The sequence below is a fragment of the Myotis nattereri genome (genome assembly GCF_964212035.1).
Source record: "Myotis nattereri genome assembly, chromosome: 2".
In the NCBI taxonomy this organism is placed as follows: Eukaryota; Metazoa; Chordata; class Mammalia; order Chiroptera; family Vespertilionidae; genus Myotis; species Myotis nattereri.
In genome coordinates this window covers 109,924,198-109,943,607 of record NC_138076.1, presented here as the reverse complement: position 1 = coordinate 109,943,607, position 19,410 = coordinate 109,924,198, and the positions used below count along the sequence as shown (strand labels likewise).

Below are 19,410 nucleotides of genomic sequence, written 5' to 3'. Positions count from 1 at the left end.
CCAAGGGCACATGCCTAGTTTGTGGGCTCGATCCCTAGTGAGGGGCGCGCAGGAGGCAGCCAATCAGTGATTCTCTCTCACATCATTAATGTTTCTATCTCTCTCTCCCCCTCTTCCTTCCTCCCTGAATCAATAAAAAAAGGTTTTTTTTAAAAAAAAAAGCTCATTAGACAAGGAGCTAGAGATTTAACAGTCTTTTCACAATTGTTTCTTAAAGAAAACATAACTCTGAACTTTACAATCCAGCCTTTAGAAATCACAAGGACACAACTACCGGCTAGCCCAGGGGTGGGCAAACTTTTTGACTCGAGGGCCACAATGGGTTCTTAAACTGGACCGGAGGGCCGGAACAAAAGCATGGATGGAGTGTTTGTGTGAACTAATATAAATTCAAAGTAAACATCATTACATAAAAGGGTACGGTCTTTTTTTTTTTAGTTTTATTCATTTCAAACAGGCTGGATCCGGCCCGCTGGCCGTAGTTTGCCCACGGCTGGGCTAGGACCATGTGTATGAGTTTTTAAAATATGAGGCCCACACAGAGCTTCCCCATGATGTCTATCATTAAAAGAAATAAAGAAGAACAAAAGGAAAAGCTCCAAAAGGATAAGCTTAGCATGAGTGTTTCAGCAGAACCTCCTCTGTGTACTTACTTGGGCCTCTGTAAGACGTAAGTTAAAAGGAATGCTCGCAGTGACTCAATGCTGCCCTTTTCCAAGAGAATCCACTCTCGGACCACTGCCTCCATGATAGCCGTGGCAGCTTGAAAGAGGACATAGTCCACCTTGCTTGTTTCTGAGGAAAGAATTAGATTCTTTCTGTAAACAGCAGCTCATCTTCCCTTGAACACATTGCATTTATTAATTGAACTTTTCAGACAAGGAATAAGATGGTTACCTGTTGTTTTTTTTAATCCAGTGACCTTGCTCTAGCACCACAAAGAGGTTAGTTCCTCTCAGAAGACACCTCTGGCAGGTGGCAGCTAATCCCCGATCACAATTTTCACAAACTTTCCTCACCTCTCTTCAACTGTTACTTCCAAAGCATGAGGAACTAAAAAATAACACAGCTTTAAAAAAAATAAAATAAAAATATAAAGCAGTCAGAAAACTTCCTAAGAGATTCTCACCCTGTGCAAAACAGAACTTGGTACCTGCAAAATACCTTAATAAACTAGTCTTTGAACATTACTATTTGTGATGAGCCACACTGTTAAAATATTTCAATGTAGCCCTGGTTGGTTGCTCAGTGGTTAGAGCATCAGCCTGCAGACTGAAGAGTCTTGGGTTCGATTCCCAGTCAAGGGAATGTACTTGAGTTGCAGGTTCGATTCCTGGGCCCAGTTGGTGTAGGAGCCAACCAATCAATGTGTCTCTCTCATATCAATGTTTCTCCTTCTCTCTTTCTTTCTCTCCCCCCTCCCCTTTCTCTCTCCTCCCCCTTTCACTCTCTCTAAAAATCAATGGGAAAAAATATTCTCAGGTGAAGATTAACAAAATAATGTATATACACATATATTTCAATGTAAGTAATTAAGCTTTCAGCAGGATGACCCATCTCCAATAGTAAGTTCAGAAATAAATACAACCATTAAGATATTTTTCTCAAATTAAAAAAAAAAGTAAAAAAAAAAAAAAGGAATCAATTTACACAAGGTGAGAAGTTCTTGTGAATTTTCTGATTGCAATACTGATCAAACTGAGTAAAATCCCAAAGCTACACTTAGAAAGATCCAGCCTTAACTAGCAAGTGATAGTATCTGAACTAAAAATTGAATCCAGAGGGGGGGAAACAATAGAAAATTAACATACCTAAAAATATTTTATGTTCATGTTAATTTTCTATTTTTCTTTTATTCACAATACAACTGCAGTCTTTTCAAACAGTATAATCAAAAGGGAGAAACAAGTCAAAATAAAGTCAAGAAAAAGTGGGAATTTTCTAAAGCTCCAAAAAGTAACCATCATGTGAAATCCATGAAATGTCTATGATTAGAGTGCAGGTTATTTGGCAAGATCATTGGACATGAGTAGAGAAATGCACTCTAGGCAAACAATGGCACCTTCAAGAAATTAGCAGAAGAGCATGAAGATACACCATTTTCTCTCCTATTCAAGTTTAGGTCTTTTAGAAATCTTACCAAGTGATCTTGACACAATTAGCCATAAAAATGTGAGAGAAAAGACATACCCTACATAAATCCCTATTACATTACACTACTACCTAGCAATTTTGAAAATACCAAAACTAATAAGAGGAACCAATTTGGACCTTCTTTTCAACGTTTTATTATTCCATGCTATCTTTACATGAATTCTAATTGAGATGATCATCAAAACTCACAAAAATTTAGAAACCTTAAAAAATAATCAATAAATAAAGCAATCGCTTCCAAAAATGTAAACTTATAATGAAAAGATGCATTTAAAGTTCCAGGAGAAAATTAAGTGTTTTATTAAAAGAGGATTTGATACAAAACCCAGCTTTATCTATGAAGTACTGCTTCATAATGGTCACTCAAATAACCTCTTATTATAAATCTCTTTTAAAAACAAAATGATGGTTTCTGCCTATCTTCATATTCCATTACAACAGTACAAATTTTAAGAAAAACCTTAAATCCTTAACCATAGATTTTAATAAGAACGCAAAATCATAGGGACTCACAGAACTTTAGAAATAGAACTCCAAAGATCATCTAGTTCAATTCCTGCCATTTTACAGTTAAAGGAAGTGAAGCACCAAGAGATGAAGAAGGAAATCCAAGATCACAAGGCTGCTGTGTTCCTTAAGCAATGCTGATCCAGCCCTAACTGCACATGCCAAGGAAGGTAAGACCAAACAAGCACCTTCTGGTCTTCAAGGGCAATGGAATATGCTTACTTCTATTTGTGCTGGGGGCACAATTATAAAATGTGAATGACATTCAAAGTTTCCAAGGTGACTTTTTATAAATTGATTTTTAGAAAGAGGGGGCGGGGAGAGAAAGGGGGAGGGAAGAAGAGAGAAACATCCACCTGATCTGTTGCATCCATTTGTTGCTCCACCGATCCAAGCATTCATTAACTGATTCCAATATGCACCCTGACCGAGAATTGAACCCCCAACCTTGGCATAATGGTACGAGGCTCTAACCAACTGAGGTACCTGGCCAGGGCTCAAGGTAACTCTTTTCATCTGCTTGGTATTAAATGAAGGTTTCTGCATTACTACCCCTATAAAAAGCTCTCTACAAAAGGAGGAATCTGGAAAAAAGAAAGCCAAATTTCAAAGAAGGAGTTTTTCTAACCTAATAAATTACACTTTCTCATGAAAACTGTTATTAGCCTTCCTACACTACACTTACCCCTAACATAAATGTGTGAATGCTGCTCGCAGGTACTCTAGTAACTTGCCATCAGGACCCACACAGTACCTAAGGCCTATTTTTCTCGGCTGGAGAGACACTGGAAATGGCCAGGTCTTCACAAGGAACTCACATTCATTTAGAATTTCTAATTAGGGCAACTTTCCATGACTAGGGCACAGTCTAGATGACCAATTATTTCCAGGCCACTTTAGCTGGACACTTTCATTTCCTACCACAGTAACTTTAATAATTACATAACTAAAATTCATTTGTATCTTGTCAACCATCTGAAACTAGACAGAGCCATGAAAACAAAAGTTAAAATGAAGTAAATGTCAGAGAGGAAATGCACACACTATATTTTGATCGATCAGAAAGTTTTGTGTTGTTTTAAGAAAACCCTAGTAGTCAAGCCCAGATGTCAGTGAGGAAAATCACCTCTCTGGCTTTAAAGTACAAATTCTGCTTAATGACAGACACATATGCACATCATTTTGCTTTATTTTGGCTATTTCTGAGGTAACAAATAAAATAATTCAATTTCTCCCTGAGAGGAGGACAAAAGAATGTCACAAAGCCCCAGTAGACAGTGACTCCCTCACTGTCTGGGAATATAATAGTTCTTGAACAAGAAGAGAACTCAGGATTTCTTAAGAAACATTTGACCCCATAAACCTAAAAATTTCCTATGCCAAAGACTTCTGAGGTGAAGCAGTCTGAAGTGCTCTTCTGACAAAATGCACAAGCATGCAACATGCACATGTGTATGTAAACACACTTTTAGAAAAGAGCAAAAAAAAAAAAATTAAAACTAGAATGAAAACAAAAGGGTAAGACCAGGAAATGAGGAAAGATGAGAAATGTAATAAAACTTAAGTGAGAAGGGGAAAGGAAGCATTTTAAGAGGCCAGAAAAGGGAAGCATCAAGGAGAAAGTCTCCCTTTTATCAGAATACATTGCTCTGACATTCTACAAAAATGATATACAATCCCTAGACAAAAATGTGAAAATTCTGAATTGTGATTGACTGCCACTTGCATGAGAAGTCTTCTTAGAGGAATTAACCTTTCTGTGCTGGTGGCAACCGAGGACGAGGACGGAGTTAAAAGATACTCTGTGAAGTTTAGATGTAACATTAATGTAACACAGGGCTTGGCAGTACATTAATGACTATAATACATGCACTCAGGCTTTTAAAATAGTTCATGTCTCAAAACCCAAAATGATTTTAGAAGCACGGCTGGAATTGGCAATATCCTTCTTTAGAAATTTTTATCAGAAAAACAAGTTTTCCAAAACAAGCTCAAATCATAACAAAGCAACAATACTTCATAAATACACATACTCGAAAAAAGAGCGGTATAAGCAAATACACTCTAATAAAATACTTATAACTTAGACCAAATACTTCCTGACTAGTACAGAATGACGACTGAATTGTAACAGAAAGTTAAATGAAACACTAATAGAACTCTAGTTAATGTAGTTATGGCACCTGCCATGAAGAAAACTAATCTCAGTTTATTTTAGGTGCTATTTAACAAAATGGTTTTCTAAATCTATTAATGCTGAGCAATTTCCAGGCAGTAAGGATGAAGTAAGTCTCCATTAAATTCTGAAGGCTGATGTTTAGTTTTGCTTCTTTTAATTTAATGCTGAGTTAAATATTCTCCACAGGCATAAAATAAATTATCTCAGTGCCAGAAACAAACTCACCACTAACACTCAAAAATTTTTTCAAAACTTCCTCATTTGGAATTTAAAAGGTGGTTATTAAAGCTTCTCCTCTAACGGTGGGATCTAACTCCTAAGTGGGAGAGAGCCACCTTCACTGCCACTGCTAGCTCCTCCCAAACAAAAAACAGCATTTTTTAAGCTTATCATATTTTTAATAAGGTAATGGGATCATGACATTTACCTGAGTGTTTACAGAGTGCTTTTCTACATTGTTACTACATTTGCACCTCACAACTTAACAAAGCCAAATCCATGAAGGAAGATGACATCACTATTCCCATTTCACAGGTGAGAATAGGCTCAGAGAGGGTAAGTGACTCCTCAAGGTGACCACATACAGCAGGCACCACTGTAGCTGGGACCTCAACAGTCCCTGCACCAGAGCATTTCCAACCCAATCAATCTAACAACTCTAATTCATAACCCTGTATATGTAGAGTATTTTTTTAACATTATAACTTTCATTGTAGGCGATTTCAATCTGCTGGCTAACAGATAAGTCAAAGAACAAGAATAAAAGGTCAGATATTTTAGTTCCTAATTCTCAACTAGCCAATTCTGTGGTCACTGGATAACTCAGCATTTCAGAGCCTTAACTCTGGGGGACAAAAATGGTTCCAATTTAAAAAAAAAAAAAAAAAAAAAAAAAAAAGAGAGCCAGTAATAACAAAGTTATAAAATATCTAAGAGGCAGAAGACTATATATATAGAAAATACCATCTTTGGAAAGAGATCATTTCTGTACATATGTCAGATAGAAGGTATTCATAATACATTACAAGTGTAAAAATCAATGCTTCATTTTAGGATATACAGTGATAACCTACACAGAACTAATAGTCATTTAAGCAAGCTGAGTACAAACTACATGGCTTAAAAAAAAAAAAAAAAAAAAAACTATGGAAAAAAAAACAACAATTGAAAGAAAATGTAGAAAGTTCCAAAAAAAATCTGAATTTTAAAACACTGAGATAATATACAGTACATTTCCTATAATAAATGACATCACACTTGAAAACAATTAAAAAAATATTAGACTTTTTCCCCCACTCTTAACAGCCTTCGCGCTATGGTCCATAATAAAACAAATTATTAAACACTATATCTAAGGGAGAAAAATCCAAAATTAAAAAAAGTTTTCTGTCTGGCTATATGGGATATCTTTAAAGCCACTTCAGAGAATGATTATTAATAAAAAAATTATAACTATACAAACCTGCTTATTTTATTAGGAATTTAAAATATGTAACATTCAAGGAGAGAAAAATTAGAAGTGATTATGCAAAAATATTTTTAAAATGAATACTTACCCAAAATATGCTTGCAAACTGCAAATGGTGACTTCGATTTCCTAAATGATAAGAATATGTGCTCTGCATGCTGGCGTTGTTCATTGTTGACCATGGAAGGAGGTGCCTTGACATTTAAAGAGAAACAAAAAAAAAAAAAATAGAGCACATGTGTTCAGTAAGGAAGCTTGAACAACAACAATCCTTTTACTCACAATGAAAAAATACTTTTACTTTGTGGAGTGGGGGGACAACAGGAACACAAATTCTTAACTTTTTTTTTTTTAGGAACTATTAACATGAAATTCATAATAAATATTTAAAATATAGTTTCAGGAAAAAGGAAGAAATTCCTGGCAAGGTTGGGGTCAGAATCCTTTAAAGTTGCCTACATTTTAGAAAGACAGGTACTTATCTCACATGTTTTTTGTATTTTTTTAAACCCAGCTAATTTATTACCTTTTATTCCAAAATATATCATTCCATTTAACTTGACCAAGTTCAAATAATTTCAAAATTCTTCAGCACTGGTGAAACTGAATCCAAAGTTATTTTCCTTTCCTAGTCTATTCCTGCCTTTATCTATAACTAGTGGCACAGTGCACAAAATTTGTGCACATTAAAGGGGGATTAATTACAGCAGTGGTTCTCAACCTTCCTAATACCATGACCCTTTAATACAGTTCCTCATGTCGTGATGACCCCCAACCATAAAATTATTTTCGTTACTACGTCATAACTGTAATTTTGCTACTGTTATGAATCGTAATGTAAATATCTGATATGCAGGATGTATTTTCATTGTTACAAATTGAACATAATTAAAGCATAGTGATTAATCACAAAAACAATATGTAATTATATATGTGTTTTCTGATGGTCTTAGGCAACCCTTGTGAAAGGGTCATTCGACCCCCAAAGGGGTCGCGACCCACAGATTGAAAACCGCTGAATTAGAGTAAATATTTTACTATTGCTATTTGCCCTTTCTCTATAATAGAAGTGTCGAGATGAAAAAAAATTAGTAAAATGTATATAAAAATCTTCCTCCTGTCAGAGTCTGGGGCACGCTGCAGGAACCAGAGTCAAGTCCCCGCACACCCACGGCGCCTCAAAATCATGCAAGACCCAGATCCAGCCAGCCCCACGGTTGTCAAGCCCCTCCCCCCAGGTGGGGGCCACAGCCTCAGGTCCCCCATCACGCCCCACCGGGCAGGGGTGAAGCCTAAGGTCTCCTGGCGCACACCGGGTGGGGGGTGCAGCCTCAGGTCCCCCAGCCCGGGCCAGGGGGCACACCTTGAGGTCCCCTAGCCCAGGCCAGGGAGTGTGGTGTGAAGTCCCCCATCAAGCCCCACCAGGCAAGGGGGGCAGCTTCAGGACCCCCAGCCTGGGCCGGGGCACACGACTTGAGGTCCCCCATCAAGCCCCTCCAGGCGGGGGGGAGCGCAGCCTCAGGTCCCCCAGCCCGGCACTGAGGCAGGGGGCATGGCCTGAGGTCCTCCATCAAGCCCTGCTGGGCGGGGGGCGCAGCCTGAGGTCCCCTGTCAAGCCCCACCAGGCAGGGGGTGCAGCCTCAGGTCCCCTTCCCCAGCCCAGCGCCACACAGCCTCAGGTCCCTGTTGATTGCTCATTAAGGCCCGTTACTAGAACTCGGCCTCCGCTGTGGGCGCAGCCATCTTGACCGTTATGGTGTGACAGTCAATTTGTATATTCCCTCTTTATTCGATAAGATAATAAAAGCATAATATGCTAATTAGACCAGACATCCTTCCGGATAAAGCCAGGGCTGCGAGGGAAGCCCAGGTCCCAGGTGCCAGAGGAAAGCTGGTGCCAGGAGCCAGGGGAAGAAAGGCCTACTCTTGCACAAATTTCATTCATTGGCATAATTTGCCTTCTAAATGAATGAAACTTTTACATCTTCTCTTCTAAAATAAAAGTAACAAGCTGACTGTGATACTTAAGTTGAGACTAGAGCAGCAGACAGAGGTCTCACTTTAAATTTTTCTTTGTTTTCTTTTTTTTTACACAGGGTATGGCTTGAATCAGTTTTATTTTCCTTAACTTCAAATATATAATCTTTGGAAAGAGATTTTTGAATGTTCTCTAAATATTTTCTGCTTCTTACTAATAGACAGCAAGAATCTCTGGCAGCACTTTGCAGAGCCAATAAATGTAGGTGTGAGTTGGCTTTTGGGTGTTCCTGATGGCTTTTCAGTTTGTATGTGTGTACCAGTCTCACATTTGGCCAAAACCTCGGGATTCTCCATCAGCATTCCATCTTACTTCAAGGTACTAGGAGAACCTCCTGTCTCCTAGATGGGAGGATCAACTGCCCTTTCCCCAGTGCCCTCTGCAAGAACTTCTCTGCATGGCACAGTTCAGCTCCTCTTTAAGGGATGATTTTCTTTCATCAGAAACCTAGAGTCCACGTATCCCAACCTCTCTTGAAGGCTATATCAAGAGTCACTAGCCCAGAAGAAAGCTTGAGTGACCTATATAATTTCTCTTCTGCCAACTTCCTCCTCTTATGGCCTTCCCCACGTCCACCCCCTTAATTTTTAATAGGCTTCTGACACTTTGTATGTGGTCAGTCAATGGACAGAAATCCTGCAAAGAATTTCTGGACAGCCCTAGCCGGTTTAGCTCGATGGATAGAGAGTCAGCCCGCAGACCAAAGGGTCACAGGTTCCATTCCGGTCAAGGGCATGTACCTTGGTGACAGGCTCCTCCTACCCAGTTTGGCTCAGTGGATAGAGCGTTGGCCTTCAGATTGAAGGGACCAGGGTTCGATTCCGGTCAGGGACACATGCCGGGTTATGGGTTCAATCCCCAGTGGGGGGCATGCAGGAGGCGGCCAATCGATTCTCTCTCATCATTGATGTTTCTATCTCCCCCACCCTTACTCTCTGAAATCAATAAAAATATTATTGATTAACCACACACACACACACACACACACACACACACACACACAGAGTAAGTGGCCAGATTATTATGACCACCTGATGTTTGTAGGCAAATTAGCTATAATTTCACACTGAAGTTGCTAGAGGGCCAGACCATTATAAATAGGGAAGCAGGTTGTTTACCACGACAGTAGAAGTGATTTTTTTCTGAAGATATGGGTAAACAACGCAACTCAACAGCCTTTGAACATGGGATATATACACACACACACACACACACACACACACACACACACACACACACTGAGTGGCCAGATTATTATGACCACCCCATCAGTAATTCGTTGGGCCACCTTTTGCCTTCAATACTGCGGCGATTCTTCTTGGCATTGACTCCACGAGATGTTGAAAGGTGATGCGAGGAATCTGACACCAGGCCTGATGAATAGCACTGTCCAGTTCTGTGAGATTTGATGGTTGTGGAACCAGCTGCCTGATGGCTCTTTTAACTTCGCCCCACAAATGCTCAATTGGATTAAGATCTGGTGATTGTGGGGGCCACCCAAGCAAGGTAAAGTCTCCCTCATGTTCTCGAAAGCACTCCTGCACAATACGAGCACCGTGGCATGGCGCACTGTCTTGTAGGAAGAAGTCATCTCCATTGGGATACGCTATCAACATGATAGGATGAACTTGTACAGCAACGATACTTAGGTATATTGTGTTATTCAGACGTTGTTCCACACGAATTAAAGGGCCCAAATCATGCCAGGAAAACATGCCCCAAACCATAACACTGCCCCCACCAGCTTGAAGGGTTGTACTCATGCATGTGGGGTGCATGCTTTCATGCTGTTTCCGCCAAATTCTCACTCTGCCATCTGCATGATGCAACTGGAAACGTGATTCATCGGACCACATGACTTTTTCCAATGCTCGACTGTCCACTCCTTGTGTTTCTGTGCGAACTGGAGACATTTTATCTTGGTAACTGCAGACAGCAAAGGTGTTCGAACAGGCCTTCGGCTTCCATATCCCATATGATGCAGTGTATGGCTAATTTGCCTACAAACGTCAGGTGGTCATAATAATCTGGCCACTTACGTTCAAATATAGCCCACGTTCAAAGGCTGTTAAATCGCGTTGTTTACTCATGTCTTCAAAAAAAAAAATCACTTCTACTGTCGTGGTAAACAACCTGCTTCCCTATTTATAATGGTCTGGCCCTCTAGCTACTTCAGCGCAAAATTATAGCTAATTTGCCTACAAACGTCAGGTGGTCATAATAATCTGGCATATATATACATACCTCGGGTAAGGATTAATGGGAGGAAAAAAAGAATTTCTGGACTTTAGCCCACCAATTTACCTAGTTTGAATAACCTGCTGAGAGCTAAAACTAGTACCCATTGCCCTGTGCCTTCAGGATGATCCAATGGGGCATCATCTGAATAGTGTGTTCCGAGTGGAAAGTGGTGATGCTCATGTAACTGACTAGAACTTCGAGGGTGAAGTGGGGGTTAACTACTATTTTTTTAGGCCATGATCTCTTTCCCCCTTTTTAAAAATTAAATAAATGGATCAAAATTAATAATTCCATCCCTGCCTTCAAAATAAAAAAATTTTAGCACTGTTTAGCAAAAACAAAAACCCAAATTTTTTTAACCATCAAAAAAAAAAAAGTATTATCAGATAATTCTACCTCAAATTTTCTAAAATTACCATTAAATTAAAAAAAAAAATAGAGAACAGTAACGTCTGGAATTTAAAGAACTCCTATCTGAATAAATTAATCAGTTTCTATTAAAAAACAAAACAAAAAAAAACACACAACATCTGAAGTCTGCCCAGGTTTTTAAATTCTACTTTGTTCTAACAATCTCTCTTCTCAAGATAATACCCTTTGAACCAGACCTACCGAAGCATACAGTCCCATTATATGGTTTGATTGTCTTTGACCCATCTGAAGAGAAGAGACTGCTTATAAAGCCTACCAATCAAAACATGACAATTTTCAATTTGGGAGGAGAGGGAGAAGGCAATTGTAGGAAAATAAACCTTTGTTACTATAACCAGTATAAAGTAGGGAAATCATAATTTCAACTATATTCAAAGAATCTGGAAGACAAACATTTCGCAACCAAGTCCATTAGGTCAATATTCATTGTAAACTATACCAATTATGGAACATTAGTCATTCTAATTTCAGTTAAAATAGTAGAAAGAAGAAAAAAAAGCTGTACATCCAAGAAAAATAAATTAACTTCGATGCTCTGGCCTAATGAAATTAAAGCCAATTCCCACTACTTTTCTTAAGGATACAGCACCCTCTATAGCTCTCTAGGTAAAAGTGCAAACATTTCCAATAAAGCATCGTGTCAAACTCTACTACTTTTTTTAAAAGCTTTATTAAGAATACACTGTGTACAGCTAACTGCTAAATATATGTTTTTCCTTCCATTTGCAAATTCTTCATTCCCACTATTTTCCCCAATTCAACACTTTGAGTTTGTGTTTTCACAAGGTAATTTCATCATGAATGTCTGCTGGCGATACCCTGAGTACTCAGCACATTACTAAGCACCAACTACCGCATTGCACTGCTGAAAATACAAATCAACTATAGACTACTCAAAAAATTTCTGAGTTATACATTCTTTTTTTCTCATCATCCTTGAAAAGCAGCACTACACAAGCATAATTTTGCAAGTTAATATGCTAGTTTACAAAAAAAATATTTTCTAAAGCCAATTGTCTTTAGACACCCTGATATTCACACACTTTATAAAGTACAGATCTGAATATAATTTTATATAATGAAGAATGAGATAAAATGTTTCTATTATTCATCTGGGGGGGGGGGAAGGGGGAGATACAAGGGAATGGGGAGGGGGAGGAGGAGGGAGAGGAAGAAGGAGAAGGAGGAGGGCAGGGAAAGGGACAGTGGGAGGGACAGGGAGAAGGATTGGGAGAGACAGACATTGATGTGAGAGGGTAGCATCAATCAGCTGCCTCCTGCATGCCCCCTACTGGGGATCAAGCCTGAGACCTGGTCATGTGCCCTGACTGGGAATCAAACTGAAATCTTCTCAGTCCATGGGATGACACTCAACTAACTGAGGCACACTGACCAGGGCTGATATTCCACTTATAAAATATCAGACTTCATACACAATGAACTATAAGCTAAAAGATAGAAAGGATCTCACTAACCCTCACAACAATCCTATGAGGTGGATACTATTATTATCCCCATTTTACAGACAAAAAACTTGTACCAGTCAAAAACATGGATAGTAAAAATCTTTGATTCATTCACTAAAAATTTTAAATTAATAAGAATTTGCTAGATTTTCAGTTTCCTTAAGCCTTTGGAACTTACCACTGGCTCCTATCTAAATGTAAATCACTAACACAAAATGATAATTGTTACTTTTTGAATGGGTGGGCTTTCCATTCATGATAATGTTGACTAGATAGATACCTTGAATAACTCTTCTGCTAAAACCAAATAAAAATTGTGAATAAAATATTCCAAAAATTTTTAACGTATTGCTGAGCTTACAAGAAATTAAGGAATCCTCAGAAACTAAAAAGGAAGCAAAAGCAGGGATCTAAAGATGAAAGTAAGCACGCATACACGCACCCTAAAGACACATCAACCCCAAGTGACCTTGAGTTTTCATTTTGACAGCTGCCCAAGTTACAGAAAAGAGGAGACATAGCCAGGGCCTTCCCAAAGTGGAGATCTAAGAGAACATCCTTCCATATAAAGCTGGGATCTTCAGGAGAAGGGTAAACTATTTAAAAACAAAACAAAAACTGGCCAGTGTAGCTCAGTGGTCGAGCATCGACCAGGAGGTCACAATTCAATTCCCAGTCAGAGCACATGCCCGGGTTACGGGCTCGATCCTCAGTAGGGGGCATGCAGGAGGCAGCTGATCAATGATTCTCTCTCATCATCAATGTTTCTCCCTCTCCCTCTCTGAATCAATAAAAAAATATATTTTTTTAATATCAATAATAAATACATAAGCCAGGCCCTGGGCAGGTAGAGTCAATTGTTTAGAGCATCATCCTGATATGCCAAGGTTGTGGGTTCGATTCCCAGTCAGGGCACATACAGTCAATGAATGCATAAATAAGTGGAACAATAAATCAATGTTTCTCAAAACAATTCCTTTTGCAATTGCAACCAAAAGAATAAAATACCTAGGAATAAACTTAAGAACATGAAGACCTATATACTGAAAATAACAAAGCATTATTAAAAGAGATTGAAAAAAATATAAGAAAATGGAAAAATATCCCATGTTCATGGATTGGAAGAACCAACATAGTAAAAATAGCTATATAACCCAAAGCAATATACAGACTTACTGCAATCCCCATCAAAATCCCACTGTCATTTTTTAAAGAAATAAAATGAGAAATCAACAGATTTGTATGGAACCATAAAAAACCCCGAAGAGCCAAAGCAATACTGAAAACAAAGAACAAAGCTGGAGGTATCACACTACCTGACTTCAAATTATACTACAGAGCAACGATAAGCAAAACAACATGGTATTGGCAGAGAAACAGACACACAGACCAGTGGAACAGAATAGAGAGCCCAACTATAAAACCATATGTATGTGCACAGATAATTTTCCACAAGGAGCCAGAAACACACCATGGATAGTCTCTGCAATAAATGGTGCTGGGAAAATCACATGCAAACGAATAAAACTGAATTACAGTTTGTCCCCGTGTACAATAATTAACTCAAAATGGATCAAAGACCTAACTATAAAACCCAAAACAATGTTACATAGAAGAAAATATGGGTACAAAACTTATTGACCTTAGTCGTAGAGAACATTTTAAGAACTTGACCCCAAATGCAAGGGAGGTAAAGGCAAAAAAAAGTGGGACTATATCAAAAAAGCTTCTGCATAGCAAAAGAAATTGACAATAAAACAAAGAGAGGCAGCCAGCCAGATAGGAGATGATATTCACACACAGTAGCTCCAACAAAGGTTCAATTTTCAAAATATATAAAGAACTCATAAAGCTCAATACCAAACAAACAAACAACCCAATCAAAAAGTGGGCAGAGGCCCAGCTGAACCAGGAGGTAATGGTTTGATTCCTGGTCAGGGAACATGCCCCGGTTGAGGCTCGACTCGCACGACCTGCAGGAGGTAACTGATCAATGATTCTCTCTCCATTGATGTTTCCATCTCTCCCTCTCCCTTCCTCTTTAAAATCAATAAAAAATATTTTTTTAAAATAAACAGAGGACCTGAAAATTCACCTCTCCCAAGAAGACATACAAACAGCCAATAGGTATATGAAAAGATGTTCGATCTCAATGGCAGTTAGGAAATACAAATCAAAACTACAATGAGATACTACCTCACACCTGTTAGAGTGGGCATTATTAACAAGAGAAGCAATAACAAGTGTTGAAGAGGTTGTGGAAAAAGGGGAACCCTCATTAACTGTTGCTGGGAATGAAGCCTGGTACAACCACTATGGAAAGCAGTCTAGTGATTTCTCAAAAAGTTAAGAATAGAGCTACCATACGACCCAGCAATCCCTCTCCCGGGTATACACCAAAAACCTCAAAATCATGTACTTGTAAAGTTATATGCACCACTATGTTCAATGCAGCATTATTCAGTGGCCAAGACATGGAAACAACCAAAGTGTCCTGTGATAGAGGACTGGATAAAGATGTGGTATATATACACAACAGAATACTACTCAGCCATATGAAAAGATGAAATAGCACCATTTGCAATATGGATGGACCTTGAGAACATTATGCTAAATGAAATGTCAGAAAAAGCTATGAACCATATAACTTCACTCATATGTGGAATATAAAACTGAAACTCGTGAACACAAAACAGCATCATGGTGGTAGGGGTGGGGGGGAAGGGGCTTAATATATGGTGACAGGAGAAGATTTGACTTTCGGTGGTGGGCACATGGTGCACAGTCTTATAACATAGAAACCCACGTGAAACTTATATGTTCATGTTGACAATGCCAGCACAATAAATTTAATAAATAAAAAGAAACTATTTTTAAAAAATCAATGTTTCTCTCTCCCTCAAACCAATTTAAAAGATAAATGAATAAAAAAACCATGGTGACCAATACAAAAAAATTACTTTATTACCAAACATTCTGTGACAAGAACCTGAATGAACTTTTCTTGCTAAAAGGATATGTGACAGCTCTGGCTAATGATGTGGCTCAGTTGGTTGGAGCATCGTCCCTGCACCGAAGGGTCTAAGTTTAATTCCTGGTCAGGGCACATACCCAGGTTGTAGGTTCAATCCCTGGTTGGGGTGTATGGGAAGCAACCAATCACTATTTCCCTTCCACTCCCTTCCTCTCTAAAATCAATTTTAAAATAATAAAATAAAAATAAAAGGATGTGACAATATTGCGTACTTTTATGATATCTGTGTAAATATTTTTCTTGATATAGTACATAAATGGATAAATGTTAAAGGTGGGTGTATATATGATGATGAAAAAAATTGTTTTGATCATTCTATTTGGCACTTATAAATCTACAAATGAAAATAATTTATAATTATAAAGTAAAGAATATGGCCATCAAAAAAAAAAAAAAGAAAGAAAAGAGATGAAGGAAATCCTTGAACAAAAAAAAAAAAGAATATGGCCATTTTCTCTTCCTCACTATATGGTACCATCAATGTTTTCAACAGTATTATGTTTTAATGATTCTAAAGCAAGGAAAGAAATCAGAATAATAAAAATCAATATCCATTTTAACAGTGTGAATCCAACAAGCTGAAGTAACGATGGGACCTATGAGGATTATGTGACATCTGGGACCAGTTTACAAAACAGAATAATGCAAATAGACACACAAACACATTCTAGACCTGTGCTGCCCACTATGATAGCCACTCCCCTGTATGGCCATTTAAATTAAGTAAAATTTAAAATTTACCTCCTCCACTGCACTTGCCACATTTCAAGTATTCAACAACCACACATGGCTACTGGCTATCATCCTGGAAAATGTATACATAGAACATTTTAATCAACACAGAAAGTCCTATCAACACTGCTGTAGAAGTTTAATTAACTCAACTAATATTTACTGAGTGCTTATAATAAGGCTCCCTTAACTTATGTACTTTGACACAAAGTCATTTGATACAGTAAAGTACAAAATAATTGTTAACACAGAGCGTTTACTATGTGGCAGGCACTACACTAAATACTTTTAATGTAAGTGAAATAATTTAATCTTCACATTAACTCCCTGATAGACATCATTATTTTCCTATTTTAGAGATGAAAAAACAGACACACAGAGGTTAAATGGCTTGCCAAATGTCACACAGCTAGTCCCAGGTGGAGCCAAGAAGAATCCAGATAGTCTGGCTCCAGATCCTCAATGTTATACTGCCTTTCAATTTCTAAATTTTAGTAATTCCCATGTGTGCTTACAATATAGCAACAGGGTGATTGTTCTCCTGTTGTCTGATTAGGTCACTATCATACAACTGGTGCTTTCTAATTCATTCTCTAATCCCTGCCACAAAACTATAAAATAAAGATAGAGCCACTTTCTAATTAATTTTGTTCAAAGATTAGGGTCAAATAATTTTATATTAAAAGGTGGAAACATTATCGATTATTATAAAGTTTCTATTATTAATTTTTAAGATAAAAAATTCTGAGCTTACACAGCTGTTTTGGGATATTGCCCAGCTTCTCCCAGATATATATATTCACTCTCCTTCACCATAAGTCACTTCGGCATGAAAAAAATGTTTTGAGCCCAGCCAGTGTGGCTCAGTGGTTGAGTGTTGACCCAGGAAACTAGAGGTCACTGGTTCAATTCCTGGTCAGGGCATATGCCAGGGTTGTGGGCTCTATCTCCAGTTGGGGGTGTGCAGGCGGCAACCAATCATGTTAATATTTCTATTTCATCGATGTTTCTCTCTCCTTCTCCCTTCCTCTCTTCAATAAAAAATAATATATTTTTTTAAAAAATGTTTTGAGCCCAGCCATGTATTCTTTTATTGATTTCTGTTCATACACATCAGTCCACAAATGCCCCCTATGTGCCAGGCAGTGTCAGATGCTTTGGACACAACAGTGCTTCAATGTTAAGCAAAACCAAACAGAATCCCTGTCCGCATGAAGCTTATAATTCAAAAGGAGTCATAGAACCACAAAAACAGCATAAATTGCAGGTGTAATAAATGTAAATAAGCAAATGGTATTAAAAGAATTTAAGCTAGTTCAGCAAGCTCAGGGTTTTTGACAAAGTGGACCACTGCACTAAGATCCAAGGAATTAATTGCTAACTAGGCAAAAAAGGGAGAAGGGTGTCCCAAGCCAAGGGAATAAGTACACGTGTGTAAGGTTCTGTAAAGGGAAAATCAACTGTGATGGACTGGAGTCAAGGCCAACTCATGAGTGTGACCTGTGCAGTCCTAAAAGGCCCAACACTTAAAAGGGCCCATGCTTGATCTCATACTGTTCCCATCCTGAAATTTTTAATGATTTTTACCCTTGAACTTGTGATTTGTAAGTGAAGCCCAATTGGACAATGGGGCCTATGTGGGAACTGTGAAGACAGGCTGGTGACCAAACATACACACGAAGGCCTGCAGGCAATCTGGGTGACACGGGCCACCAGGGCGACTGGGATAGGGGCTGGGCCCATACTGGGAGCAGCTGGCCTGTCCAAAATGAGAGCCAGTGCCTGAGGCTCCTGCACAAGTGTTAATCCTCCACCTAAACACTGCAACAGAACTTAGACAGTAAACTTTGACAGTAAATTACAAAACTAAAACTATACATGGACACTGCTATGGAGCATCAGGGACTTATTCAAATTCTTCCAAGAGTTTAGAATTGCTGGTTTTCAAAACTGCTACGGCAAAGCAAGTGCCTACAGGCTTAGAAATATACTAGAGGCCTGGTGCACAAAAATTTGTGCACTCGGGGGGGAGGGGGGAGGCGACCCTCAGCCTGGCCTATGCCCTCTCGCAGCCTGGGACTCCTCGGGGGATGACCACCTGCTGGCTTAGGCCAGCTCCCCAGGGAATTGGGCCTAAGATGGCAATCAGACATCCGTCTGGCAGCCCGGCAGCCCTCGGGGGATGTCCACTTGCCAGCGGGGAGCAGGCCTAAACTGCAGTCAGACATCCTTAACGCTGCTGAGGAAGCAGGAGAGGCTCCCACCACCACGGCTGTACTGGCAGCCATCAGCCTGGCTTGTGGCTGAGCAGAGCTCCTCCCATGTGAGAGCGCCCTGACCACCAGAGGGCAGCTTCTGTATTGAGCGTCTGCCCCCTGGTGGTCAGTGTGTGTCATAGTGACCAGTCATTCCCAGTCCTTCTGCTGTTAGGGTCAGTTTGCATATTACCCTTTTACTATATAGGATAGAGGCCTGAGGGGAGGGGGCCGGCTGGTTTGCCCTGAAGGGTTCCCGGATCAGGATGGGGGTCCCGCTTGGGTGCCTGGCCAGCCTGGATAAGGGGATGATGGCTGTTTGCAGCTGGTCACACCCCCTTCAGGGTGGGGGTCCCCACTGGGGTGCCTGGCCAGTATGGGTGAGGGGCTGAGGGCTGTTTTCAGGCTGGCGGGTGACTAAAGCTCCCAACCTCTTTTTTTTATTATTATTCTGGGATTTATTTACCTTCTATAGCTGTCACTAGAGTTGAGAGCCGGCTCCAGCTCTGAGGCGGTGGCTGGCTGAAAGCAGGTATCTGGGTTTGAGTAGCTTCTATAATTGAAACTCTGTTGCCATCACTGGCGCTCTAAGCTCTGAGCCCGCTGGCGGCTGAGAGCAGGTTTCTGGGTTTGTTTAGCTTCTATAATTGCAACATTGTTGCATCTGGAGCTCAGAGCTGGGCCTCGGCAGGCAAGGAACCTTGGCTTCCTCCGTCATTGGAGCAAGCAAGCCTCCTGTTCGTTTCAGCTGCCTGGCTGCCGGCCGCCATCTTGGTTGGCAGTTAATTTGCATATCGCCCTGATTAGCCAATGGGAAGGGTAGTGAAGTTACAGTTTACTACCATGTTTCTCTATTATTAGATAGTGTGTGTGTGTATATATATGTATATATATATATGTGTGT

At 39.5% G+C, this 19,410-nt stretch overlaps 1 protein-coding gene across 1 annotated transcript in view; it reads right to left on the bottom strand.

The window, feature by feature from the left end:
• The window catches only part of XPO4 (exportin 4), a gene marked incomplete at its 5' end in the record, with an annotated part of 144,193 nt that overhangs the window by 95,226 nt on the left and 29,557 nt on the right, over positions 1–19,410 (bottom strand). Inside the window, 2 exon segments of the mRNA XM_081083558.1 lie at positions 654–795; positions 6,397–6,502. Coding sequence (XP_080939684.1) covers positions 654–795; positions 6,397–6,502 — 248 coding nt within the window.